At 41.7% G+C, this 27,566-nt stretch overlaps 1 protein-coding gene across 1 annotated transcript in view; it reads left to right on the top strand.

Annotated features, from left to right (window-relative positions):
* Nucleotides 1-464: 464 nt before the first annotated feature.
* DAW1 (dynein assembly factor with WD repeats 1) overlaps nt 465-27,566 on the top strand; it is a 33,707-nt gene continuing 6,605 nt past the window's right edge. Inside the window, exons 1-8 of the mRNA XM_077826572.1 lie at nt 465-561; nt 2,666-2,738; nt 6,956-7,100; nt 13,485-13,543; nt 14,499-14,621; nt 16,639-16,738; nt 20,927-21,034; nt 22,240-22,346. Of these exons, the coding sequence (XP_077682698.1) occupies nt 522-561; nt 2,666-2,738; nt 6,956-7,100; nt 13,485-13,543; nt 14,499-14,621; nt 16,639-16,738; nt 20,927-21,034; nt 22,240-22,346 (755 nt within the window). The 5' untranslated portion in view covers nt 465-521. The remainder of the gene's footprint in view (nt 562-2,665; nt 2,739-6,955; nt 7,101-13,484; nt 13,544-14,498; nt 14,622-16,638; nt 16,739-20,926; nt 21,035-22,239; nt 22,347-27,566) is intronic.

Here is a 27,566-nt window from a genome sequence, read left to right as displayed (position 1 = left end):
ACGCTATAGGAGCCATGGCGCTGGGGGCGGGGCGGCACGTTGGGACCGTTTGTGTCCTAGGAGGAAAAGCTGCGGGGAGTCCGGGGTGACGCGGGGCGGCTGAGCAGCTCCTCGGGCTGGAGGACAACTCCGGGCTCGGCCTGGGAGGTGACACGGTGCGATGGGGAGGCAGGGATCAGCTGCCACCTGGCCAGTGCCGCCTGAGGGCGTAAGCACCGTAAGGGCGGCTGGGGCTGGACCCCCGCCCCCGGCGCTCCTGTGGGGCAGAGCGCGGCCCTCACCCCGCTGCTCCCCAGGCCCCGCCCCCTCCCGGATGTGTGCGTGCCCCGCGCGCAGCCCAGCGTCCCGGGCACAACCGCGCTTTAACGTCCCCTGGCGCGGATCGGGGCTGGGAGGTGCCGCCCTAGTCTGGTCCCCAAAGCACTCGCCGCCCCGCCGCGCCTGCGCACCGCGGGTGATTCTGTTTGGCTGGTTTCTATGGTAACGAAGCCGGCGCTTGGGCTCCGGCGTGTGGGAAGAAGATGAAGCTGAAGCGACTCCTGCTGCGATATTACCCGCCGGGTGCGGAGCGGGGCGGAGGGCACAGGGTGCTATGAGGAGCAGAGCTTCAGGTTGGGGGGAGGGTAGAGAGGGGCGACTGTGGGGAAGAGCCCCAGGATGGGGGGTGGAGAGTCCCAGGATGTGGGGGAGTGGGGGGTGGATGCAGAGAGGGGCTGACTTGGGGGAGGGCAGAGAGGGGCTGACTTGGGGGAAGAGCCCCAGGATGTGGATGCAAAGAAGGGCTGACTTGGGGGGGGGGAAGAACCCCAGGATGGGGGGAGGGTAGAGAGGGGTGACTGTGGGGAAGAGCTCCAGAATGGGGGGGGGGGGTGAAGAGCCCAAGGATTGGGGTGGATGCAGAGAGGGGCTGACTTGGGGGAGGGTAGAGAGGGGCTGACGGGGGGAAGAGCCCCAGGATGTGGATGCAGAGAGGGGCTGACAGAGGGAAGAGCCCCAGATGGGCGGGGGGTGGACGCAGAGAGGGGCTGATGGGGGGAGGACAGAGAGGGGTGGTGGGGGAGAAGAGCCCCAGGATAGGGGAGGAGGGAAAGAGGGGTTACTGGGGGGAAAAGCCCCAGGATGGGGAGCGGGAGAGTAGAGAGGGGCTGATGGGGTTGGGTAGGTGGGAACAGAGGAAGGGCTCAGTGTTGTTGGGATGGGAGGAGGAGGAGGAGGAAGCAGATGCAAGAAGGAGTCAGGAATGAATGGGTAGCAGAGGAGGAGCACAGGACTGTGGTAGGGCTGTCCCGCTCCAGGCTGCCTTCACAGTACTTCTCAGAAACCTTTGTACTTATCATCTCTCCTGCTATGGAGATGGTTTAGCTATTCCCTCTACCTTTTATCCGAATTCCTGAGCAATCATTTCTGTGCCTGTTCATAGGACTGTTATGTATCATTTGTATTGCTGTAGCACTGGGACCCTTAGTCATGGACTAGAACCCCACTGTACATACGAAACAAAAGATGGTCCCTGGTCCTAAGAGCTTAGCCTATCCTGCGTACCCTGACTCTCAGCAGCTTTGCTGTGACCATCTATTGCAAAATGTCTGAAGGGGAAAATCTTCTCAGTGCTGTTTGTTTTTTGCTTTTGCAATTAAAAATATTTGCATTTCTGCAAATTTTCATAATGTGTGGTTTTGGATATGTTTTCCCCCTTCCCTAAATATTTCCAATGAGTGCATAACAATCCTGAAAAGATTTATTACCTTAGCTGCAGGAGGTTTTGAGTCATAACATAACTAAAGGGATGTTATGGACTAAATACAAACCCCTGTTAATTCTGGTGTAAATATACCAGTATTAACTGGGGTTTATACCACTGAGCCCAGTGGAATTACACCTGTGTCAAACTGTTGTGAAAGAAGAACCAGGCCCCAGGGAAACAGCTGCAAAGTAAATGTAAACCTATTGTAGGAAATTCAAGAATTACAAATTTTTGTATGTATTATCAAATGTAGTCATGACAAAAGCATTGAGGTAATATACGGTTTACTGTAGGAAACAATCTTGCCAGGAATTTGACAATAGTATAAAGTTTGGTCTCAGTCTGTTTAGGAGCCTTCTTTCCTTTCTTTTTCTGGGATCAGGTTTTTCTGATAAATAGTTAAAAATGAAAAATTGAGATGAGAGGAGGCTCAGAATGTCAGGAAAGGACAAATCCTTCTGCCAAATTAAACATTTGTTCACAAACCTTGCAAAATGCACAAGTAGATAAAAATTCATCTAGAATAGCCCTTCCTGCTGAATGCCAGACAGCAACAGAATGCTCTAAATATCTTCTTTAAACAGGAAGTAATGTGGCCAAACATCTTAATTCTAAAGTTCAAAATACATCTTTTAAAAGTGCCAGAGCCTACCCAGACCTGGATATGCAATTTTATATGCAGTTCTTTATGCAGATTTTTGCAAATAGAGGATTTAACATAGCAGATGCACTCTGCCAATCCCAAAGAAAGAAATGCTGTCATCCTGATTCTGATTTTGATAAGAGTGGTGTAAAGCAGGAGTATCTCTGCTTGAAGTCAATGTGGTTATACCAATGTAAATGTCAGATAGTGTGCACCCCAAAAAAAGCCAGCTGCCATGATGAACTTCTAATTTAGAATTGTTTGTTGTTTCTTCAAAGGCATTATTTTGGAATATGTTCAAGGTGGTGAATTGAAGACCAAATCCATAGATTTACTTGATCTCAGTCCTGGGTAAGTATTATATTATTTTAGGTTTCAGAGTAACAGCCGTGTTAGTCTGTATTCGCAAAAAGAAAAGGAGTACTTGTGGCACCTTAGAGACTAACCAATTTATCTGAGCATAAGCTTTCGTGAGCTACAGCTCACTTCATCGGATGCACACTGTGGAAAGTGTAGAAGATCTTTTATACACACAAAGCATGAAAAAATATCTCCCCCCACCCCACTCTCCTGCTGACAATAGCCCATCCAAAGTGACCACTCTCCTCACAATGTGCACGACAATCAAGGTGAGCCATCTCCAGCACAAATCCAGGGCCCAACAAGAACGCATTGGGGGGGGGGGGCCTTCCTCAGACGTTCTTGCTAAACCCTGGATCCGCGCCGGAAATGGCCCACCCCGACCATCACACACATTGCAAGGAGAGTGGTCACCCCAGACAAGCTATCACCAGCAGGAGAGTGGGTCTGTGTGTGTGTGTGGGGGTGAGAAAACCCGGACCTGTGCTGGAAGTGGCCCAACCTGACCACCATACACATTGTAAGGAGAAAAGGAGTACTTGTGGCACTTTAGAGACTAACCAATTTATTAAATTAAAAAAATTCCCCCCCCCCAACATGCACAGACCCACTCTGCTGCTGGTGATAGCTTGTCTGGGGTGACGACTCTCCTTGCAATGTGTGTGATGGTCGGGATGGGCCATTTCCGGCACGGATCCAGGGTTTAGCAAGAACGTCTGAGGAACCCCCTCCCCCCCCAAGGCGTTCTTGTTGGGCCCTGGATTTGTGCTGGAGATGGCCTACCTTGATTGTCGTGTACATTGTGAGGAGAGTGGTCACTTTGGATGGGCTATTGCCAGCAGGAGAGTGGGGTCGGGGGAGGTATTTTTTCATGCTTTGTGTGTATAAAAGATCTTCTACACTTTCCACAGTATGCATCCGATGAAGTGAGCTGTAGCTCACGAAAGCTTATGCTCAAATAAATTGGTTAGTCTCTAAGGTGCCACAAGTACTCCTTTTCTTTTTATATTATTTTAGACAGCAGAAGTATACCTTATTTTACAGGACAACTTAATAGTAGGTTATGTACAACTCTGTTCAGTTGTAAACGTGATTTGGGACAAACTTTTTCTCTCATGGGTTAACTTTTGTTCTCTCAATATTTCTGATAATTTGAGGGCATTAAGAAATCCTACATTCTGACTGATCATTCTGCCGTTGTAATTCTTAGTGCAGTGTCAGGAGGTGGAGGTGGGAATTCTTTTGTTTAAAGACCTGTCACATCAAGGCACATCCACAAATTGTGTTTACTAACCAGCAAAAATGCAGAATTTTCTGGTGGCACAAATTGTAATGTTGTAATTAATAATATTTAGCACTTCTTTACAGTAGCACCTTTTATCTTCAGAATGTTTCCCATCAATGGGCCTGATTCTGCTCTCAGTTATGCTGATTGAAATCAGCTGTACTGAAGACATTTGAATTACACTTTTATAAATGAGTTCAGATTCAGTCTCTCTAATTAATTAATCCTCACAACAATACTGTGATATAGGTAAGTAAAATACTATTAATAATCCCCATTTATCCAGAAGGGTAAACTGAGTGCTTGCTCCTGTTGAAGTTAAAAGGAGTTTAGCCAGTGGCAGTGGGTCCTATGGAAGAAAGGCGTATGGCCTGATTTTCAGAAGTGCTGAGCACCCGCAACTCCCACAGAGGTCAGTAGGAGCTGTCAGTGCTCAGCACCTCTGAAAATAGGGCCATTGCTATGACTACAAAGGAAGTCTGTTTCATGGCCAAGTTTAGAATGAAGGCGGAGGGCTCTTGGGTAACACAGGGAACATGGATATCCTTATCAGAGGCCAAATGGAACCTAACTACAGGTAGACAGATCATCAGGAGCCTGCAGCTCTGGTTCTCAAAGGAGGGAAGACACCAGCCTGAAGATCTGTCTCTTCTGTGAAGAATGTGACACATTCACCACAGTGATCAATTAAAAGAACATACTAGTCTGGCAAGGTATCAGTCTGCATTAGACTTCACGCTGAGAGAATTCTACTGGATGCTACTGTGAGGAGGTAGAAAGGTGCTCCACAAACCCATGCACAAGGGGCTATTCACTGTTCTGGTTGGTAGTTTTGCCCACTGATCTTCAGTTGATTTGTGCAATCTGTGGTTGAGTGCTAGCACCTCTGTGTGCCATTGAGTCCTATAGAGAAGATAATCAGCCTTCATGCAGATTTCAGAAATTTTCTCTCCCATCTGTTTCAGTTGCTTCATGTGTCTCAGATCATTGTTAAATCTGGTGGCTGCCAGGCACAAGAAATAATGTATTATGAGAGCCAAGGGCCATATTACACTACTGATGGTAGCTGCCAGTGAACTAATTGAAATCTGCTGACTCTATCTGGAAGTGGTACAGAGACAGAAGTCAGATATGCCCCAGCACCAGTAAGGAGGACACCAAAATCCACAAAACTCATTAGATTTAGTCCACACAGAAATAAGACGGGTCTAATGTTGATATTGGTAGAATAGTGTCTCAACTGAAACACATGAATTGATGGGTAGGATGGCCTGCACATTCATAATTTTCACTCCAAATTCAAAGATAAGGCTGAGTGTATGACTGAACCTCTGGGAGCTTTTCTCAATACTCTGGATAAAATCCAACAAGTCACATTGCTTACAGAAAGATATAGTTGTCTCATCTGAGCCAACATCAGCATACACATTGAAAGGACAGTAGTCTTAGAAGAACCCAGCTGCAAAATCTCCTGTAGAACCTGATGATTTATTTACCAACAGAAGTTAAGCCTACCCAGTAAGACTGCCCACGGACATATGGATTACTTACAGCAGTAAGAGCTGCAGAATTAGGCCTTAGATTTGTGAAAACATGTAAAAATAGTTACATTTTATAAACATGATTTCTGTTTGTGAACTTTAGTTTTTTGTTCATCTTGTTGCCCCTTTTTGACCTGAGTGACTAGTCAATGTTTGGGGCCTTGCAGGTTACTCCAGATGAGAGAAGAAATTGATGATGGAGTCTGGTATTTTCTTTGATACAATCTTGTTTATTTACAAAGAACGTACAAAGTCCTTCTCCGAACACAGGAGGAACCAAACCCTAAAGTTGTTCTTAGTGTACAGGCCCAAGCTTCCTTCAGCCACCACCACCACCAAACCGGAATCTCTCCAGGCTTCTCCCAGGGCCTCAATGTGCTTAGAGACTTCTGCTTGGCATTTCTTACTCTCAGAGGTGGATTACAGTTTTGTGGGGCCCTGGGACAGAGCAAAGTTGGGGCCCCTTCCTACCCCTTTTGCCTGCAGCCCCCCGCATTCCTCTAATGCTTCTGCTGAGGAAATGGGGTTGGGGTGCGGGGGCTTGCCCCACTCTGCCCACCTGGCGCTCCAATTGGCCAAGGCTCCTGGGCATGGGCCCCATTGGCTCAGTGGCTAATCCGCCACTGCTCGCTCTTCCTCTGAATCTCTCAGTTTCTTGTTGCACCCCAGCTAGTCTCTTCCACAGCGACCCGTGAATACGAAAACAATACCCAGTGGAACCCTCCACCCACATAGTACTAGTTTCTGGGCAGACTCCATGACTTTATTTTAGGTGTAGCCCTTTAGCTGTCTCTTAAATGAAGGGCACATTCATACCCATCAGTTTCAATGAGGATTTAATTCAGCCCATAACAAGGTTTAATACTGTTCACAACAATGTTGGGTTTCAGAGTAACAGCCGTGTTAGTCTGTATTCGCAAAAAGAAAAGGAGTACTTGTGGCACCTTAGAGACTAACCAATTTATTTTAGCATGAGCTTTCGTGAGCTACAGCTCACTTCATGTTGTTGCTGTTAGTTGGGCTTTTTATCTATCAAGGGGTTCTAGCTTCGATTTAAGACTAACTTCGTGTTAAAGGTTGAAAGTGTCATTTGGGTATTGGCTGTATTACACCCTCTGTGGAATCCTCTGAAAAGTGAAGGGTCTCTGCAAAACTACAGTTTTAAAAAGTCAAATATAATTTTTTTTCTGAAAGGTAAAAAAGATATTAGAAACCAGTAAAACATATTTAAAAGTATTTATATTTTGGCTTTGCTTAAACTTATTCAGAATAAAATAGCAGTGTAGCATCTGGCTGATATTTTCTCACTCTCTGTAAGTAAATAATGTGTTTACCATAACTGTTTGTCAGTGGATGATGCATGTTTTTTCCATGCACTCTAGTACAGATGTAGGCACTTTAGTAGAAGAAATCCGAAAAGCAGAACCTCTCATCACAGCTTCGCGCAAAGAGCAGGTCATACATTTAATACTAAGGTTACAAGAGAAGCTTGGACAACAAGAGGACCACAAATTCTACCTTTTTAAGGTACGAGGCATGTTGAAAATAATTTCTGGGTGTTTTCTGATCGCAGTTACACTGTCATAAATCCAGAATAGCTGTGCGTCAGCATTAGCGTGAGACCATGTCTACTCTGCAGCCTCTACAAGGGCATAGTTAATGCACCGTAGCTATGTTGCTGTAACCCGGTGGTGTAGGTGTAGACTTAGTAATGGAAGGGGATTTTCTGTCGCTGTAGTGATGGGTGGCAGCTACCTGACAGAAACATTCTTCTGTTGGTCTAGCTGTATTAATGCCTGAGGTTTGACTGGTGTAGCTATGGTACTCGGAGGTGTGGACTAAGCTATTTCATCTTAAGCTTTAAATGTAGACCAGGTGTAATTGGATCAACTGAGAACAGAATTTGGCCCTAAAGAATTCTCTGCCCTGCTCCATAACTTTTGCATTGCTCTGGCAGCGCAAACAGGACTGAATCTGGATCTGGCTTCCCTGCTGTGGGTTCTTACAAATGATCTCAAAATTGTGATTAGCCTGTTAACTTTCCCATTAATAATTAATTTTTAATAATACCAGTATCTCCCAGCCCTAGCAAAAATGTTATCTGTGCAGAAATCCTAAGGCTAGACAGTAAACAGTTCTTAAGCTGGTCTTTCAGCCAGGTCTATTGTGAGGTATAAGAATTATGGTTGCTAAGGCATAGGTCTGCTGTAGAAATTTAGTTTCTACATCTCTCATTTTCCTCACCTCCACTTGGTCTTTCTTCTGAGTATTTGGAATTAGTAGTTTATTATTTTGATTTTTTTTGTATTGAATAACTTGTCACCTTTTAAATACAAAAAGTTAGAACAACTAACTTTTGTGCTTTTGCTACATACAGCACCTTGCTAAATTTGCTTTAAATAACCCAATGTTTTCCACAAGTCACAAGAAGAGGAGTGATTTAGCTGTTCTTTGTTGTAAATGAGTCAGTAATAGAATTTACTTCCCAAATGTTACATTTTTTCATTTGCAATAGGCTATTGTTGTGTCTTCATCATATCAGCAGATGGCACTGTGCAACTACAAAAAGACGTTGGTCAATCATATTCTAGAGAGACAATGTTGGGTCTGAAGAAGAGCTATGTGGAGCTTGAAAGCTTGTCTCTTTCAACAATAGAAGTTGGTTCAATAAAAGTTATTACCTTACACACTTTGTCTTTCTAGTATATGACACAAATATCCACAGAAAGAATGAATTTCGTCTTTGCTGGGGACAGATAGTAATTGCTAAATAAGGGAAATACAAGAGCCAGGCAAATCTGATCAGCATTGGCTCATTTCCCATCCCTGTCTTCTTTGTTATTTCCTATAATTGTGATCATGACTTTGTGTTAGACAACCAGCAGAGCAGCATGCTACTGTAGCAACTGGTTAGGCATTTGAGATTGTTTGATGGCTGCACTGTTCTGGAGATTTATCGCATGGACTGCTGTAGCCTAAATTACAGTACTGAAACACACATTCCCTGATATCACTTTAGAGTCTGGCATTCTGCACAGGCAACTCTCATTGACTTCAGATGGGTTCTGCAGATGGAGCAGTTATGTCTCTGGGCCTTTTACAAAAAGGGTGTTGGTACTGGGAAAAATGTTAGGATCTGAACTTGAACATAAATCTATCTAGCATCCTCTCTCTGTTGCTAATTATCAGATACATTTATGCTCTCACAAAGAGTTTATTTCTCACGACCAGTGCTGCCTGTATGGGGCCTTAAAAAAGCTTGAGATCAAATCTCCATATATTTCCATAATTATTTATGCTAATGTACATATATTTATATGCTGGCGGGTGTTTGAAAAAAACAACAACAAATTATTGTAATTTCCACATCTTCATGGCCCATTTCCACTGCAGCAACTGTATGGGCAGCTCCCTCTACTTTACTTTCCCTGAAGGGCAAAATCTCTCTAACTGGTAAATAGCCTCTCTCTCCCCACTTGAGCTGTTCCACAACTATTTCTCCTCCATTTCTGTCAGTTCCTCCTCTAAGATCTTTGAGCCCCCTTTATTTTCCGCATCCCTCTGTCTTCTCTGTTCTGTGACAATATTCTGCCCAATCTTACACTGCTTCCATTTTTGCCCCTTTTTATCTCTGCCTCTCCATTTTCTCTCCTTAGCTGTTAGCAGTCAATTCTCTGCCCACAATTTACTAATCTTCTTTTCTATATTGATTCTCTTGGAGGCTCTCTCTTCTTCAGATGGCCCATTCATTCCCTACAAGTGTCTATGCCATGTGTAAGCAGCGGAATAGTCCTGCTATTGTGGGGAACTTTCCTTGCTTCTGCATTACCCCGGTGAAGTGGGCTAGCGAAAGGATCTGAGTCCTTGTCCCACTTCCATTACCCAGAGGCCTCCCTGCCCTTGAGGACTCCCCTTCCACTCTCCTGTCTGGCAAAGTCCTCGTAACCCCAACAAGGCTGGGCCCAGGATTCCTGGGGGGGCTTGACCCCCAACTCTGCTGTGGTCACCTAGGACAGGGGCTAGTGTGTCCCCACTCCGGGGTACTCTCTCTGCACTGGGCACTTCTCTGACCCACTGCCCATTACACACAAGTTAAAGCAAATGCAAGTTATTTAATCAACAATTAATTTCAAAAAGAATAAGGAAAAATGGGAAAGGTTAAAGGAAACACATCACCCCGCTCTGTGGCAGGGAACATCACAAACGTCTCTGGAATGTCAGGGCAGTTCACAGTCTGTTCCTTGTAAGTCTCAGGCCTTCTTCTCAGGCCCTGGCTTTGCTGCAGGGATGCTGTGGGTTGGACACTTGTTCTGGTGGTGGCCACACACTCTCAGGCTCTAAGTGGTAGGACCCTTCTTCCCAGTGGCCCCCCCACCCTGTCGGGGTTACGATCCAAGCCTGACCTGCAGAGCCTCTTGGCTGAGGCGTCTCCCTCTGCTGGGCCCACTGCCCAGGGTCCCCCTCGCTCTCCCCAGCTGCTCACTGCACCCAGCTCTGGACTGCTCCGGCCCCAGCTGCACCACTCTGTCTCTGCACTGCTGCTGCTGCTCTGCCTCCAGCTCCCTGGGCTGCTTCTTTGGCCCCTCTGGCTCTGGTTGCTGCAGCTCTCCTCCCAGGACAGGTCTGCTCTGCAGGCTGCTTCTGTGACTCTGCTCCCAGCACTGACCTGCTTCCTGGGCTGCTTTTCTGGCCCCTCTGGCTCTGATGGCTGCAGCTCTCCTCCCAGGGCAAGTCTGCTCTCTCTGGCCTGTGCCTTTGGCTTTGGGGCTGCAGCTCTGCTCCCAGGACAGGGTCTGCTCTCTCTGGGCTGCTTTTCTGGTTCCCCTGCATCTGGCATAGTTCTGCTCCCCAACTCAGCTTGAGCCTGGCATAGTTCTGCTCCCCAACTCAGCTTGAGCCCCTGCTTTCTCCTTCGCTCAGCCCCACTTGGTCTGACCCAGGCAAATCCAGCTCACACGGAGGAGGGGACCTCCCTGGCCTCCTGACTCCCTGATTAGCCTGCCTGCCCTGTCATTCAGGCTGACCTGGAGCATTGGCCTCTCCCCATTGTTCCTGGGGGCTGTCAGTCTCAGGGTCCTGATTCCCCATCAACCCTTCCCCCTTTTAGTACTGGGAGCTAGCAACTAAAACACCCCCACTGAATGTTAGTAAGGGGGCAACAGTCCCCTTACACATGGAAGGGGTGAGAGGGAATCTGAAAACCAGCAGAGAGAAAGAGACTAGAGGCAACTGGGAGGAAAAGCTATTAAAAAAACAAAGAAACCTATGGCTGGCTGTTGAGATAGAGGAGTTAGACAGATTCATAGGAATATAACAGCAGGAAGCTGGAGGCTCTGCCTGTATGCCAGAGGTTAAGTAGCATTGCTTATTACCCATTTCTCCTCCTTGGTCCTGCAGTGATGTTCTAATTGCTGCATTCCTGACATCCCTTCGTTTCAATGTCAACAAATGGTGTGATTTTCACAAGTACGGTTATGTGTAGGGCACTACCTATTTCACGGTCCATTTTGATCAATTTCATGGTTTTAGGATTTTAAAAATCATAAATTTCATGATTTCAGCTATTTAAATCTGAATTTCACAGTGTTGTAATTTTAGGGGTCCTGGCCCATAAAGGAATTGGGGGTTGCAAGGTTATTGTAGGAGTGTGTGTGTGTGTGGGGGGGGGAGGGGTTGCAGTACTGCTACCCTTACTTTTGGGCAGCTGGAGAGTGGAGAGTCACCAGCAGCAGCTCTGCAGAAGTAAGGGTGGCAATACCATACCATCCACCCTTACTTCTATGCTGCTGCTTGCAGAGCTGGGCCCTCAGTCAACAGCTGTCACTCTCCAGTCGCCCAGCACTGAAGTAGTGCAGAAGTAAGGGTGGATGGTATAGTATTGCCACCCTTACTTCTGTGCTGCTGCTGGCGGGTGACTGCCTTAAGAGCTGGGCACCCGGCTAACAGCCACCGCTCTTCAGCCACCCAGATGCGATGGCAGCACAGAAGTAAGGGTGGTAATACTGCAACCCCCTTAAAATAACCTTCTGACCCCTCTGCAACTCCCTTTTGGGTCAGGACCCCCGTATGAGAAATGCTGGTCTCCCCTGTGAAATCTGTATAGTATAGGGTAAAAGCACACAAAAGACCTAATCTCATGGGGGGGAGGCCAGATTTCATAGTCCGTGATGCATTTTTCATGGCTGTGAATTTGGTAGGGTCCTAGTTATGTTGTCATTATATAATAGGATCAAGCAGAAGCTGGCTTGTAAAGGATAAAAGTTTTATTGAAAGGCAAGTCATGTACAAAAACAGCCAGAGAAATACAGAAAGTTGTTGGCAATGTAACTAATTTATTCTTAAATATAATGGCAGATTGATTTTAATTTGGTATTATTAATAATTAGGGCTCTACCAAATTCGTGGCCATGAAAAATGCATCATGGAATGTGAAATCTGGTCTTTTGTGTGCTTTTATCATATACTATACAGATTTCATGGGTGAGACCAGCCTTTCTCAAATTGGGGGTCCTGAACCGAAAGGGAGTTGTATGGGAGGGGGTCACAAGGTTATTTTAGGGGGATTGCGGGATTGCCATTCTTACTCCTGTGCTGCCTTCAGAGCTGGGTGGCCAGAGAGTAGTGGCTGCTGACTAAGGGCCCCGCTCTGCAGGCAGCAGTGCAGAAGTAAGGATGGCAATACTATACCATGCCATCCTTACTTCTGTGCTGTTGCTGGCAGTGGCTCTGCCTTCAGAGCTGCGCTCCCGGCCAGCAGCTGCCTCTCTCCAGGTGCTCAGGTCTGGAGGCAGCACTGCTGCCAGAAGCAGTGCAGAAGTAATGGTAGCAGTTCCGCAACCTCCTCTACAATAATCTTATGATCCCCCCACAACTCCTTATTGGGTCAGGACCCCTACAATTATCACACTGTGAAATTTCAGAATTAAAGAGCTGAAATCATGAAATATATGATTTTTAAAATCCTATGACCGTGAAATTGATCAAATGGACCGTAAATTTGGTAGGGCCCTATTAATAATTATTACTTATTTAATAAATCTTTGCATATAGTGCCATAGGTATGTCTGACAGTTTATAGAAAGAATAAAGACAAATGGTCTCTGACCAAAAGATCTTAACAACGTGTGTTTGAAAAGAGTTGGTTCCTGGATCTAAATGATCCAGGCAGTGGTATATTTGAAATCTCCTCTCTGAATTTCATCTTGATGAGTTTCTCCATTTTTACGTCTGCTTTTTAGAGATTCCACCAGTGTATTTCAAATCAGCAATGATAAGGCTTTCATTGTGGTGAACTTTTGGGTGTGGAACTCTGACATCGCCTCTCTCTCTCCCCATTTTTTTAAAACAACGTCTTATACTTGTTGAAAGCATCTCACAATGTAAAAGTTAAAATTATTTCTTGCAAGTGGATGGAGTGGTTTGTAGTATATGGCTTAACAGCAAACACTGAAGAGCAGTTGTTGGAGCACCTTCCAAGGAAGCCCTCACTCATGGTCCATAAGGGCCCATTTATTTCCCCCACCCCTCCTGCAACTCTTAGGATTCCTTCTCTGTTCTCAGAGAAGGCAGCACAGAATGACATTCAGAGAGAGGACAGCTCATTCAGGCCTTATAAACACTGAGGATCTACTTCAGTCACAGCCATTTGTGGCCAAGCAATCAGTAGCATAGCTGCACCACTGCAATTCCTAGTGAAGACAGAAATTTTCTGCATGAATTCTACAGTGGTAATTGCTCACACATGCTTTCTTCTGGCTGGGGGTTAATGTATTGCTATCATAACTGCTCAGTTAGCATGACTAAAATGGGAAGAAAATATTGAGAAGAGTAGATATTAAGCTAGTTCAAAAACTCCTAGTAATTTGATTTTTATTTGAAAATGCACCAAATCTTAATTTTCCTGTATTTCAGGTGCTAAGGGCACATATATTGCCGCTGACCAATGTAGCATTTAACAAATCTGGTTCCTGGTAAGTTTTCATTTTTAAATTCAAAATGCATAATTACTAATGGAAAAAGATTTTTAATGTGGAAATTAAATAGTGAATTTCAGTGCTCCTATCTATCCTGCACAAAAATCCCTTTGTGTTATGATTGTATCTAAGCAGATTTAAGCACTTCCCATATCTGGATTTCAGGCTTCTAAGGAAAAACCAAGGGGGCTGCAAAAAATGGTGGATGTGATTCAATTGATGGCACTCTCCCCTCTCGCATATGTTGATGATAGCTGCTGTATTCCAGCAGGATCAGCAGAAAGAAACACACATTATAGTAAAAACAACGAGGAGTCCTTTTGGTACCTTAGAGACTAACAAATTTATTTGGGCATAAGCTTTCGTGGGCTAAAACCCACTTCATCAGATGCAAGGAGTGGAAAATACAGTAGGGAGGTATAAATACACAGCTTATGAAAAGATGTGAGTTGCCTTACCAAGTGGGGAGTCAGTGCTAACGAGCCAATTCAGTTAAGGTGGAAGTGGGCTATTCTCAACAATGGGGTGAGGCTTCAATATAAGTGGAGTGCAAGTCCATTGAAATACGTTTAAGCACTTTGGGACTTTCACTGTAAGTGAAGTTGAGCTGTAATTGACTTAATTGTTAGTTTATTAGACTAACTATTTTTTCTCTGTAATCTCTTCTAAAGGAGAGCCTAGTTTTTTTAGTAGGAGAGAGTGCATTGAGCCCTGGTAATGTTATCTTTTAAAAATATAATATTTAGTAAAGTTTTGAAAATGGCTTGATTTAGAATCTTTGCCATGATTGATATTCTCATGGATACCATGGAATGCGGGAAAAGCATTTAGGGCCTGATGCAAAGGCCACTGAAATCAATGGAAAGACTCCCCTTGACTTCACTAGGTTGTGGACCCAGGCCCTGAGAAAGTTTCTACAGTCCTGTAACTCATTTATCTTTCTTCATTTTAGCTTTATCACTGGAAGCTACGACAGAACATGCAAAATATGGGACACAGCATCAGGAGAGGAGCTACGTACATTGGAGGGACACAGAAATGTGGTCTATGCAATAGCTTTCAATAATCCTTATGGGTAAATAGGTTTTCAGAGTCTTTGAGACACCTTCTAATTGCCAACATTGCTATGTTGCAAATATAGTTATCCTATAAACTTTAAAGTAAAATAGAGTAATGACAGCTTGTGTTGCTTTAGTTAGAATGATCAGCTTTTCCAGCATAACCGCCTTTTTAAGTGGGTTAATCCATTTAGTACTACTCATACATTATTATCAAGGATCTGACTTAGAAACTGGTCAGAACTGGTGAGTAATTGACAGGAGATCCTGAGGGTGCTGTTACAGTGTCCAATGTGAATCTCCATATCTTTTATTTTCTACAGAAGTTGTCTGGGTTATATAAGAGCTAGCAGCAGTAGTGTAGAGAGACTATGATGTCATGTACACAAGTTTACATTAGTCAAGAGCCGCCTTTTTTATGAGAGAGTTTTGTTCTTCAAAAAGTAAACCGTTCTCTTCTCTGTTATGCTTTTGTCCACACTCTACAGGAGAAGGTAGAAAGGAATTCTTATTTCCATCATCCAAATATATTTACAGTTAAAAGTACATATTTAAGATGTGTGTGTACAAAACCAGATAATGAAGAAGTGGTGGATGGCAGATATTTTTTTCATATATAAGAGAAAATGAACCTGTTGACAACCTTGAGCTAGAGTTGAGCTAGAAATCTATTTCCAAAGAAAAAGAACTAGTTTAACACCAATCATTAGGTTTCTATACTACGTCCATCACTATAGCATGTGAGCACCTAATAGGACTCATTATGAGACTATTTTAACAATTATTTGTGGTCAGTCGCTTCAGCTGGGCAAAATGAATGGTTGTATAATTGCAAGAGAAAAAGAAGGTTGTACAGACATTTAAAATCTGATCTCATAAGATATGTCTACACTGCAATTAAAAACCTGTAGCTGGCCAGTTCTAAGGGGCTCAAGCTAAGGGCTCTTTAATTGTGGTGTAAATACTAGGGCTGGAGCCAGGGCTCTAGGATCCTGTGCAGTGGGAGCGTCCCAGAGCTCGGGCTGCAACCTGAGCCCAAAAATCTACATTGCAGTAAAACAGCCTCTTATCTTGAGCCCTGCAAGCCTGAGTCAGCTGGCACAGCCAGCTGCAGGTTTTTAATGGCAGTGTAGACATACCCATAGAGGTCAATGACAATACTCCCTTTGCCTTCACTGGGAGGATAATTAGATACTTAATGTAACTTTGAGTGGTTTATCAAAGAAACAGACATATATGGGGAGTTCCATGTTATTGACCTTCCACTCTGTTAGGTTTAAATACAAATTGGGTATTGAATGAGTCCCAAGAAAGCCAGAGGGAGATGCCATGTACACACATACCTACTATACCAGTAATTTAAGAGATGTTACTGAGGTGCAATGCTAATGTATATGAAACAACTTTGTAAGGTTGCAGACATTTTGTGACTTTTAATAAGTCTGTTTGGATGTTCATCAGATGGTCTAGCCTGTGGTGTAAATTAGAGTGGCCAGCTTTGACAGCTTTGCATTGGTGGACAGGCACAAACCTGCCCCAATGTACTAGGGAATTTGGCCCTGTCTTTTTAATTTGAAAATATAAATTAAATAGGCTGCAAAGAAAGAATCACGCACCAGCAAATTGTTTGTTTTTCCCTTAATAAAACTTCAGTTTCTAAAAGGTGTGTTGCAAGATCAAATAATCTGGCAGAATGCATCTGTGTGCACTGAGGGAATTTACGCTAACACAGCAACTACATCATGTCCTCTCTCTCACATTGATTTTGGTCTGACACCTGGTGTGGAAATGGGACAGAATATCTTTGTAGAGTGTTTACAACTGACCCAAGGAATGCAAATCTCTACAGTGCCAGCCACAATTTAGTCATATAATAAATATATCGCTAATTTCTAGGCTTGTTCATGAGATGATTTGAAAATATACTGCTTTGGCATATCAAGGATCATATATTTTTGTGAATTCTTCAGTTTCTCCTTCTACTGCCTTTAACATTTTTTTTTTTCTAAATAAAAATGACTTTTTCCATTTTAGTGATAAGATTGCCACTGGATCTTTTGATAAAACCTGCAAATTATGGAGTGCAGAAACAGGAAAATGTTATCATACCTTCAGGGGACACACCGCAGAAATAGTGAGTTCCTGCCTTACAATATTAAACCTTTGCATCCAATTGTATTTTCATATGCAGTACAACCTTGATTTTCCAGAACTTAATAAGTCAAACTACTACTACTTCATAAGAGGGTCATTTCCTCTGATGTTTGTTAATTACACTGGAAAAAAACCCCTTGATTATCCAAAAGTTCTCGGTGTCATCTAGGACCTTAGTATAATCAAGATTGTCTCATAATGGTGTGTCTTTACTAGGGTGAGGTGGGAGAGCTTCTGCTCTTGTATTCAAACTCCCATGATGCTAAAACTCTACTATTTTAAAAACCTGCATCTAGATCTTTGTAATTAACAATGTTAACTCTCTCCCTATTCAACACAGTGTGTAAGTAGCCTTTCTCTCTATGCAAGCCTCTATGTAAGTAGCCTTTCTCTCTATGGTGTCTTGAGGCACTGACTGTATGGGAGAACTGGATCCAAAGAGAATCCACTTATGTATGCTGGGGATTTATGGGACAGCTTGCAGCGTACAGAGCTAAACCAAAGGAGCACCCATCTCTTAGGAACATAGGAATTACCATACTGGATCAGGTTTATGGTTTATCTAGTTCAGTATCCTATCTCCAGCAGTGGCCAGTGCCAGTTGCTTAAGAGGAAGATGCAGGAAACCCAGCAATATGTAGTAGGATAATCTGGCTCCCAGGGGAATCTCCTCTTAACCCCTATTATGTAAAGGTTGGCTAAAGCCAACCTGAAACTCTTTTTTTTAAAATATTTGTAGTGCCCCCTCTCTACCCGGTTACCTTCTTTAATGCCAATCTGCTTACAGGTTTTGATGGGCAGGTCTGGGTTCTTCTGGATCCCGCCACCCACTCAGTGTATCTTCTTTATTTTTTTCTATGAATTTATTTGGTGGTGCCTGCACCCCCTCGCTCCTTCCTGGCAGGGTCACCAGGGCAGCTTGGGAAGAAAACTCTAACAGGGTAATCCCCACTTACTTGCCAGATAATTGGAGACTTCCAAGAAATAACACAAACACATACAATATATTCAACACAATAATTATATTAAACAGGAGACAAATATACATAACAGGGTAAAACACTATTTTTAGGGTCACCGGTGCACACACTGATAATACCTGTTACTTTCCCCAGTCACAGGATCTAATGTAGCAAATGTAAGATTAGTGTCCCGTTGGTATGCGTACTTTGTGGTCATAGGTCATCAAGGGCCCCAACAAACTTCTTCTCTGCAGTGGTTTAGCAGTGTGGCTGATTGGGTTCAGTACAGCCCAAAGGTCTCACAAGTGGGAGAAGGTGGTAAATCCCTCCACAGGTTTAATATGCAGCAGGTTATAAAATCCCCAAACCCTTATTCCCTGGCTTGAGGACAAGGTTCAGGGAATCGGGGGTCCCCAAAACAAATTCCCTGACTGACTAACTAAAAGGTAGTGCCCTCACAAACTCCATGTATGATCCTCAGGTTCAGAGATGACTCTGGACTCCTCAGTCACTACAGAGGGGCTGATCTCTGCTGGCGGGATCCTATTCAGGCAGGAATCAGGCTGCTTCAGTCCCAGGATTTCCCCTCACCACAAAGGGGTGCAGGGCTCAAGGTGCAGATTACACAACTCTACTAAAATCCAGACTGTAGTTTCCTAGCCCAGCATCCAGATACACACACAGCAGGCACCAGCCCTGGACTAGCAGACAGAGCAGAGCTGACCATGCGGTGACTGGTCTCACCTAGGGAGCTGGATGGCTAACTCAGCCTGGCTGGGGAAGTTTCCCAGCAAAACTTTACAAACTGGGAATCGTCAGTAGAGAAGGAAAAGCCCAGCTGAGGGATCTTGCTTTCAGGTCCCTAAAGGCCAGTTTTCAGGGGGAACCCTGTATGCAGGCCTCGGACTCACCAGCTCCCCACACAGCCCGTCCTGCCCTTGCCGGCTCCAGACTCACTCAAAAATGGCTTCTCCCCTTTCCTGAACTCCTTGGGAGGGGCATCTCACTTCCTATTGGTTGCCGGGCCGACTCTGAGTTTGCCGTGGCTCCCCCTCCTTACCAGGGACAGTGTGCCTTTCCCTGAGCTGCCAGCAGACAGAGCCCCAGGAATCTAGGTAATCTCCTTGGGGGTTACATATAGTTACTACTATAATTTTGGGGGATATTCTCAATATCTATGTACATGGCCCATTGCTTTTGGAATCTCGCTAAATTCTTGGCTTCAACAACCTGTGGCAATGAGTTTCAGTCTGATTATGAATTGTGTGAAAGTAATTATTTATATCAGTTTTGAATTTGGCTCTTTTCAGTTTCTTTGAATGTCCTCTTCTTTATGAGACAGGGAGAACAGAAGTTTCTGATTCACATTCTTTACACCATTCATTTTCTGTACAGTACATTTTTTCCATCTTCTCTTGCACTCTGCTGTTGTCTGTTCTGGTCCTGTTGCTCTTCACTCCCTCTCTCTCATGACTCTAGCTTATATCAACATCCTAGTGGACAGACAGATCAGCTCCTGCCTGGCCTAAGAACCTATTCTCTCTTTGTTCTACATGGCCTTTTAACATCATTCCTGTCTGAATGAATGTTTGCCTCTTTTGTCCCATTATTTCAGTGAACTGAAGTATCACATATCATGAATACACTGATTGATGTCTGTTATGCCTCCCACTGGAGAGCATTTCTTACGCCTTTGAATTCAGTGCAAGTATAGCTGTGTATTCAAGTATGGCTGTGTATTCTGGGAGGTCTGTAAAGCCTCCATGAACTAGCAACAATAGAGGCTAATTTTCTCCTGCACTGACCCATATTGATCAAACTATTTGAGCATATACAAAAAGGCATACCATCAAGGAATAGAACAAAACACTTTATATCCAATTAGCAGAGTATAATTAAAATAATTTATTTTCTGTCTCTAACTGGTTACAGTTTCCCTCTTTTCCAAATGTTAAGAATTATTTTTGACTATTTAAAATTTGATATTTTTACCTGATTACATGTTAGAAAATTTCAGTTATGATTTCTCATATAATTTGTTTACATTTTTGAAACAATACCCTTGTTTTTCTGGAGCATGATTTTTCTTTTTGATTCTTACATTTGGCTTGTAAAATTATATGTACTACAACACTCCACTGAAACACTCAGATTATATTTTTCTATAAAAATTGCCTTTTGATTTGTCATTCAATAGAGTAAAAAAATTATAGAAACTGTGCGTGTGCATTGTAGGTGCAGCAGTTTAATTTGTAAGTTGCAAAAGTGAAAACTGGGCCTGAGAAGTTGCTGCTTTGCATCAGTGTACAGTAGCATTGGTATGTCTTGTAGTGATTTGTTTGTTCTCTGAGCATTTTGAAATTATTTCTCTTAACATGAACTACCTGATTTTTAAAAGGGTCTCAACTCTGTCTCTACCAGTTTTGTGCCTACAAATCAGGTAATTAGAGGTCTTAGGGCTTGATCAGTTTCCACTGACTTCAGTGGTAGTTGGATCAGGCCCAGAGTGCTATGAATTGTACCTGCAAATAACTGATAGGAATTATACCTACAAAATCAGATGGTGTTTCTCAACATCAGGCCCATAACCGTCAATAATTTCTAAAAGAGTAGATGTTTATTACACATTGACTGCTGCCACAGGTCTATGCGATGTAGATTTGTTCAATAATGAAAAATGGAATATCATAATTGAAAATGCAACTAAGTTCCCAGCAAATGTTTTCCTTTTTCCAAAGACATTTGTGTTCCTCATTAGGAGAACAACCATATCATATAGTTACTGAGGACTGGAAGCTGGCTACATCAGTCAAATGTGAGGACTGAGTTGGGGACTTTGTTGCATTTTTGCTCAGATATATACCTGTGATAAAAATGAGGCTGTATGTAAAAAAGGCTGTTTGATAATAGGGTTAACATATGTTCCAATAAGCCTTTTTTAACACACACAATCGTTTTTAAAGCAACTAGTTAGTTAGTCCAATAAGCTGTCCTCCAAAGCTTGTGTGGTAAGGATTTGTTGCTTCTCTAACAAAATCTCTAGAAGGCACTGCAGCTGTCACATTATTCAAGTGCCATGACTGTATTTGTAGGTCACAAACTGTTAAATTGTATTATTGCTGTATTTTCAAATACTGACCCTGATCCGAGTTAGTTTTAAAAAAAAATCATAGGAAGCTTATTGTTTCCCAATGTTTGTGTTACAGGTTTGTTTATCATTTAATCTTCAAAGCACTCTGATAGCAACTGGAAGTATGGATACGACAGCCAAACTATGGGATATCCAGAATGGAGAGGAAGTGGTCATGTTAACTGTATGTTTGCATTCTTTATTGCTCTGAAGCTGTTTGGTGCTTTTGTAGTTCCTAACTGAGTAAGATGTGGGTATAAGTAGACTTCTTAATCATCCATTTCAGACAAAGAATTTCTATTACTAGCTGAGTCACTTAGTGACTGAAGTTAAATAACTGATTAAGAAAACATAAAGGGATTAAGAAAGCTATGCTACTTTATTAAAATCATAAAACCCACTTTAATCAAATGTCAGACTTTCCCAATTCAATGTCACTACTGTCCTAGGCCCAAAAATATTGCTGCTCTCATTAACGTGGTTTATCATTATAAGTACTGAACTGTAATTCCTGTGCTAATATAATTACAACTCTGAGAGCTAATATAAAGTAACTTCAAAAATGTTAATGCCTAGTATTATAGCTATAAATGTTCCTTTTAGCTGCATCATTCATTTTCTGCATGATGTGTGTATATAGAGAATTCAGTCAAGTCACCAAGTGCATCTAGAGTGCAATTTCTATTCTCTGTATTTGGCTTGCTAGGATTCCACTGTTTAAATATTTCTGCCTAAATGTTTAAAGTCACATCCTTATCCCTTTCACAAAGACTAAGTAAGGGGCAGCGCACAGGTTGTCTCCTTTGGTGTTCCTGGCCCATGGAGTAGACAAGGGACATTCTCCTCCTCACCCTTCTCTACCTCCGCATGCCTCAGGGTGGGGGAACATAGGGAGGGAGCAGAAGAGACTGCAATTGTCCTTGGCCTGTGAGCAGGAGGCTCTGTATGCCTTTTCTCTCATGCATACACACAAGGGGCAGTGACAATTTGGCTCTTAGTTTATTGTAATAAAAGCATCCTCTCATTTAATGGTGAATAACTACTGTTCCGCAGAAATCTGATATGAAAAAGACCTATTAGATCACAATTCTAATTCATTCTCCCTGTCGTTGCAGGATTGTTCCCAGTGTTCTATTTGCTAGTACTTAAGTGGCATATGATATTAAATGCTGTTGTAATATGGGCAGTGAGATTATACTGTGGAATAGTCAAAGTTATGCAAGACTAGACAAGAAACAAGAAAATTTACTACTTTGTCAGGGAGGTGGACTATATGGCCTAATGGAAACAATCACTTCTGTGATTTTGTATTCCTACTGTACAAATTAGGTATTGGACCTAAATGTATCATTTATATTCTGAAGTACCTTTTTGTTAATATTCTCTTAGGGGCACTCAGCAGAAATTATTGCATTGTCATTTAATACTACAGGAGATAGGATCATCACTGGCTCCTTTGACCACACAGTTGCAGTGTGGGATGTTGGCACTGGCAGGTACTAAAGCATTCATAAGGTTGTTTTTGTATTGTGTGTTTTTTAGACATCTTAAAGGGGACTGTCAAGGCCTACAAATTCTAGACTTTCCAATTGGGCTTTGGTTTTGGGCACACCTGACCTCATCTTTACTTTGTTTCTCCTATGACCTTTGCTCTGAGTAACCAGGGTACTGAAATATGCAAAAAAACTGGCTCTCCAAATGCATTGGTGTAAAAGAGGCTTATATTTTTTAAAACTCCACCTGCTCGCAAGAACTGAGCCATGCAGGCTGAGTAAAAGGGCCCTATGTTTTGTTATTAATGAATCATCCAACCAGAAAGATGTAATCTGTGTTGAAGCACTTGGTTTGGGGAATTGCTACATTTTTATAGAAGCAAGAGACAGTTTTAAAAAGGAAAGGTGTTTTTAGGGCATGTTAAATTATGAGCAGTCAATCTTGCCAGTTTCTCCTTCATAAATATAGAGTGTGATTTTCTTCTCACTCTGGTTTTACATCAGTGTAAATCTATTGACTTTCAAGGTCAGTTCAGTGAGAGGAGAATTTGGCCTTCTAACTACAGAGTTCAAGATTCAAGATTATCATACCAGTAAGAAGGGTCACTTCTTCATTTAATAATGGCTAAAGTATTTGTGTAATTTAAATGTGAATGGCTGAATACTGGCTTGTTAATATTGTTCTCCCAGGTCCTCTTGTTTTTTTGAGCTGAGGACTCAGTATAAATAATATTATGAACCAGTTGTCCAGATTACTGATAAAGGTGGCTTTTTGTTAAGGTAAACATTCCATTCCATTTTCATGGAAGATTTCTCTCTCCATGAAGTTAGATGGAATATCTATAAAATTAGCATGCTTTGGAATTATTAAAATGAAGGGTGAATGCATACATCACATGGATACAGTTGAAATAACAAATATGATGATAGGTTTCAGGGTAACAGCCATGTTAGTCTGTATTCGCAAAAAGAAAAGGAGTACTTATAGCACCTTAGAGACTAACCGATTTATTTGAGCATAAGCTTTCATGAGCTACCGCTCACTTCATCGGATGCATTCCTAACCAATGCATCCGATGAAGTGAGCTGTAGCTCACGAAAGCTTATGCTCAAATAAATTGGTTGGTTTCTAAGTGCCACAAGTACTCCTTTTCTTTTTGCGAAACATGATGATGTAACATCAAGACCACGAAGGCCATATCATCTCTTCTGTGAGAAAAAATAATATGCATATACTAGGTCATTTAAGGCCTGATCATGGAAAGCACCCTCTGCTCCCAATAGTAAGAGTTGAGAGTCAGTGCCTCAGGCTCAGAGGCACTTAGCACCTCACCAGATTGGGCCCTTTGACAGTAATGTTATTGCATTCAGTTTGTTGTTGCAGATATTTGTTTTTGAACAGCTCTTTCTTCCAGCTTCTTCTTGTTTGATCCTGTAGTGAAGTCAAAGTCTTAGTTTTTTAATGTTGCATTCTTTTTCCGCAGAAATGATTGAGGTGTTACAGATTCAGCATTGTGACTTCACTTCAGGATCAAATAGCAGGAGATGGACTGTGAAGGAGGAAGCTCTTATTTAAACATCAGTAGTTTTGGTAATTAGTGTGGAAAGAATTAAAAAATGTGAAAGTTAAATGGATTTTTTTTAGTCTGATATGCTTGAAAAATTTCCCCAGGATATAAGTCACTTGTGAGCTTATTCTCATGTCTCTGAAACACATGCAGTCCCACTGGATGTATCAGAGTAATTATTAACATTAATTATTGATCTCAGTGGAATAACATCAGCAAAAAGCAGCTACAGAAGTGGAGTTGAACCTGCTCAGTAAAACTGCTAAGAAGTGACTGATATATAACTTGTCATTAGGCTAGTGGTAACTGGTGAAACATTCACCAGTGATTTGACTTGTCTCCTATGAATGCTACAAGCATCAGAGAGTGGCATGATCACATAGGCTTTAGTCTTTTTAGAGGTGTTCGCAGTAGCTGGCAGTGTTCAGTAGAGCATGTAGTATTATTAGGAGCAGCAGTGGTAATCTAGTTTATTTTGTGCGGGCTGCAGTCACTAGAGGGCAATATAGTCATGCCCTCCTGTCTAGGTCTGGTATCTTATCTGTTGAGAGGGCAGTGATGCATATGTATGCTGTTAAAGGAGGACAGACACACACATTTAGAGTACTGTTAGAGCTGAGCTAATAATTTAACCATGAATAATGAACTCAACTAATTTTGCCTTTCTTTGTGCTTGAGGAATATTCATAAATAGATCACATTTTCCTCAAGGCTATTTTATTTGAATATACTCTGAATTTTTTGTGGGGTTTGGTTTTTGTTGTAGGGATCATGATGACGATATGCTGTATTTGATAATTCTAAATTTCAGTTGTTCTGGCTAGTTGTGATTGGTCCCAATATTGCATGGTATTGTTTCTGCTATCTGACTAGATGGGCATACTTTATCATCCTGAGGAAAATTTGAAGACGGTACTAGCATGTTGAATCCCTAAAGGAGACATAGCAGATAAACAGGATTAGAGAGTTTTAGAAAATGTTAAACCTTTAACTTTGGTCCCCAGAGACCTTTTTCCATGGGCAGATTCCTAGAAAAAAAAATCAAAATTTTAATTTAATTACATTTTTCTCTCATCATAGTCACACAAATGTACTTGTGTGCATTGTCCTAGTTAGAGCCAGTTGAAAAATGCCAAATATTTTTTGTGGGAAATTTCAAAACTTTGTGTGTGTGGTTTGTTTTTGTTTTTTTTTTTAAATTTTCCTATGAATATTTTCAGTTTTCTGACAAATTTTTTTCTGTCATGAAAATTTTTACCAAAACTTAAAGATTTTTACTGAAAAAATTTGGTTTTAATTTTTCTGTGGAAAAAATGTAAACCCATTTTTCGTAGAGTTTCAATGAAAAAAATTTCCACCAGCTCTAGCTGTAGCTGAGAATGGTGCAGTTAGAACCTTGTCTGGCTCATTTAACTGCCTATAATTTGAGTTTGGTGAGGGACTATGAAATCATTGTGCAACTGCTATGTTAATAGTCAGTGTCCCATCAAAAAAAGATACCATTTCTGTTGTGAATACTTGAGCATCCAAGCTTAAAATTAACTGTCCATGAGCATTTGTGCCAGTAAATGTGGCTCTAAAGTTCATGGAAGGTGAGCACAAAATGGGCAAAAATGAAATTTTTTTCATGGTATTTCCCCAACTCTGATTATTATATAGATTTTTTCCTAATTGAATTGTTGACAAATCACAGTTTATGTGAAATATGTTCAAATATTCTGCTATTTAAGCATCCAGTATATTGATGTATTACATGTCCATCCCATCTGGCTACGTATACAAAAGTTTGAAGCAACGACCATTCTTCCTCCGTGTTTGTAAAGAGAGACCTTGATCCTGATTGGGGATTTTGGGTGCTGCATAACAAAATGACAATAGTACAAATGGCCAAATAATATGTTCACAAAACCAAAGTACTCCCCACAATTTAGTTATTGTAAAGAGGTCAACATCATCACAACAGAACTGGAAACACATAATTAGGAAATAAATAGAGTAATCTGTTAAAGGGACACCAATGTAATAGGTTTCTTTTGTTACAGTAAACAAAATTGGATTCAGTTACTCAGAAGGTTTGCTTTTTTGAACCTTTCATTTAGTGTATATAATAATAGAGGCCTCTCTCTTTCTTGTCTAATCATTTTTAAAAAAATGAGTATTCTGAATTACTTAGTTTCATTTTGTTGCTTGTCTGGTCATTAACTTGATTAATTGTTAAACCTGTAGCTGTTTTCTATTAACAATAATGTGATATATCCCCTAATTTACAGTCCCTCTAATATATTTATCAATAAATCTCTTCCAGCACTCAGTATTTTATAGCCCCCCACTAATCTAGAATGGGCATTGATGACTAATTACTCAGCTCAGTTTATCAAAGCTGTCTGAAGAAGTTTAACAGATAACTCGTGTTGCCAATTTTATACATTGTCTTAAATAATGAATGCTGCACTTAACATGTTCTGGATCACTATAATGGTTGTCCTTTTAGTCAAAACAGGGTCTAAATACAGTGGAGTCCCCACTAGTATTTGGAGTGTGTTATATAGAACCTGATCTTGCACTAATAACACTGGCAAAACTAAGAATGATTTAAACAGGAGTTTTGTTTACAATTGGGACCATGGTTGTGCACATTTTGGTATTAGAATGGCTTTTGGTTTTTGTAGATTTTTGTTTCCTTCTTTGGGAATGTCATCTGCAGAGATTTATATTTATTTTGTTAATTAAAATATATATTAATAAATCAGCTATTTACTATGGTGAATCTGAAACATTATTTTAAAAATGATTTTTGGAGATATGAAAGTGATGGTGACCATACTAAATGTATTTACATGATTACATTGTGTTCCTTTCACAATACTGTATATTCTGAACATTACAGCTATTTTTATCAAACATTTTTAAACACAAAAACCTACCCCTATTTTTTTTGTCCAGGGGATTCTCAAAGAATCCCTTAACTCTTGATGTGACCTTTCTTCTGAAGCACATTTATTGAACCAGAGCATATTAGAGAATGACATAAACAGAGAACCTTAACGACTCAGAAGACTGGTGATGGGACATGGAGTCCTTTACCATTAGGTCACCGGCTGGAATCCAGCCCTGGTTAAAGTGATCAAAAAGTGTAACTATGATGTGTCCATTGTGAAATGAGCCAGTGGGTTACACTTGAATTTATAACAGACATATCCATTTAACTAAATGTTTCCCTTATTGGTAGGCTCAACAGAGCAACTCAGATTTATTCACAGTTTGAAATCTATCAATTTGGTCCCAATTCATCAAGTACTTAAACACATTCTTAACTTTTATGCACTCCCTTAAGTCCTGTTGACTTCAATGGCACTTAAAGAAGTGCTTAAAGTTAAGCATCTGCTTAAGTTCCTTGCTGACTGGGGGTCTTGCAGAGCTACTTCTTTCAAGGTCATTGATGGGACATGTTGGCAGAGCAGTAAGGAGAAACTTGCTCTATTTCTGTCTGGGATCTGTTTGCACTGTGAATGAATAGAAGACTTCATTAGTGTTGCCAGTCCGCTACAATTTAAATTCATGTCAAATATTTTTTTAAAGGAGAAAGTAGTACAAATGGGACTTCTTTCTACAGTACTCCTAGCCACTTTTGGTATAGGAGAACAGAAATGAGTGC

This window comes from Eretmochelys imbricata, chromosome 9, assembly GCF_965152235.1.
Source record: "Eretmochelys imbricata isolate rEreImb1 chromosome 9, rEreImb1.hap1, whole genome shotgun sequence".
NCBI classification, from domain to species: Eukaryota; Metazoa; Chordata; order Testudines; family Cheloniidae; genus Eretmochelys; species Eretmochelys imbricata.
The sequence above is the reverse complement of the archived record's forward strand: the minus strand, read 5'-3'. Positions and strand labels throughout refer to the sequence as shown.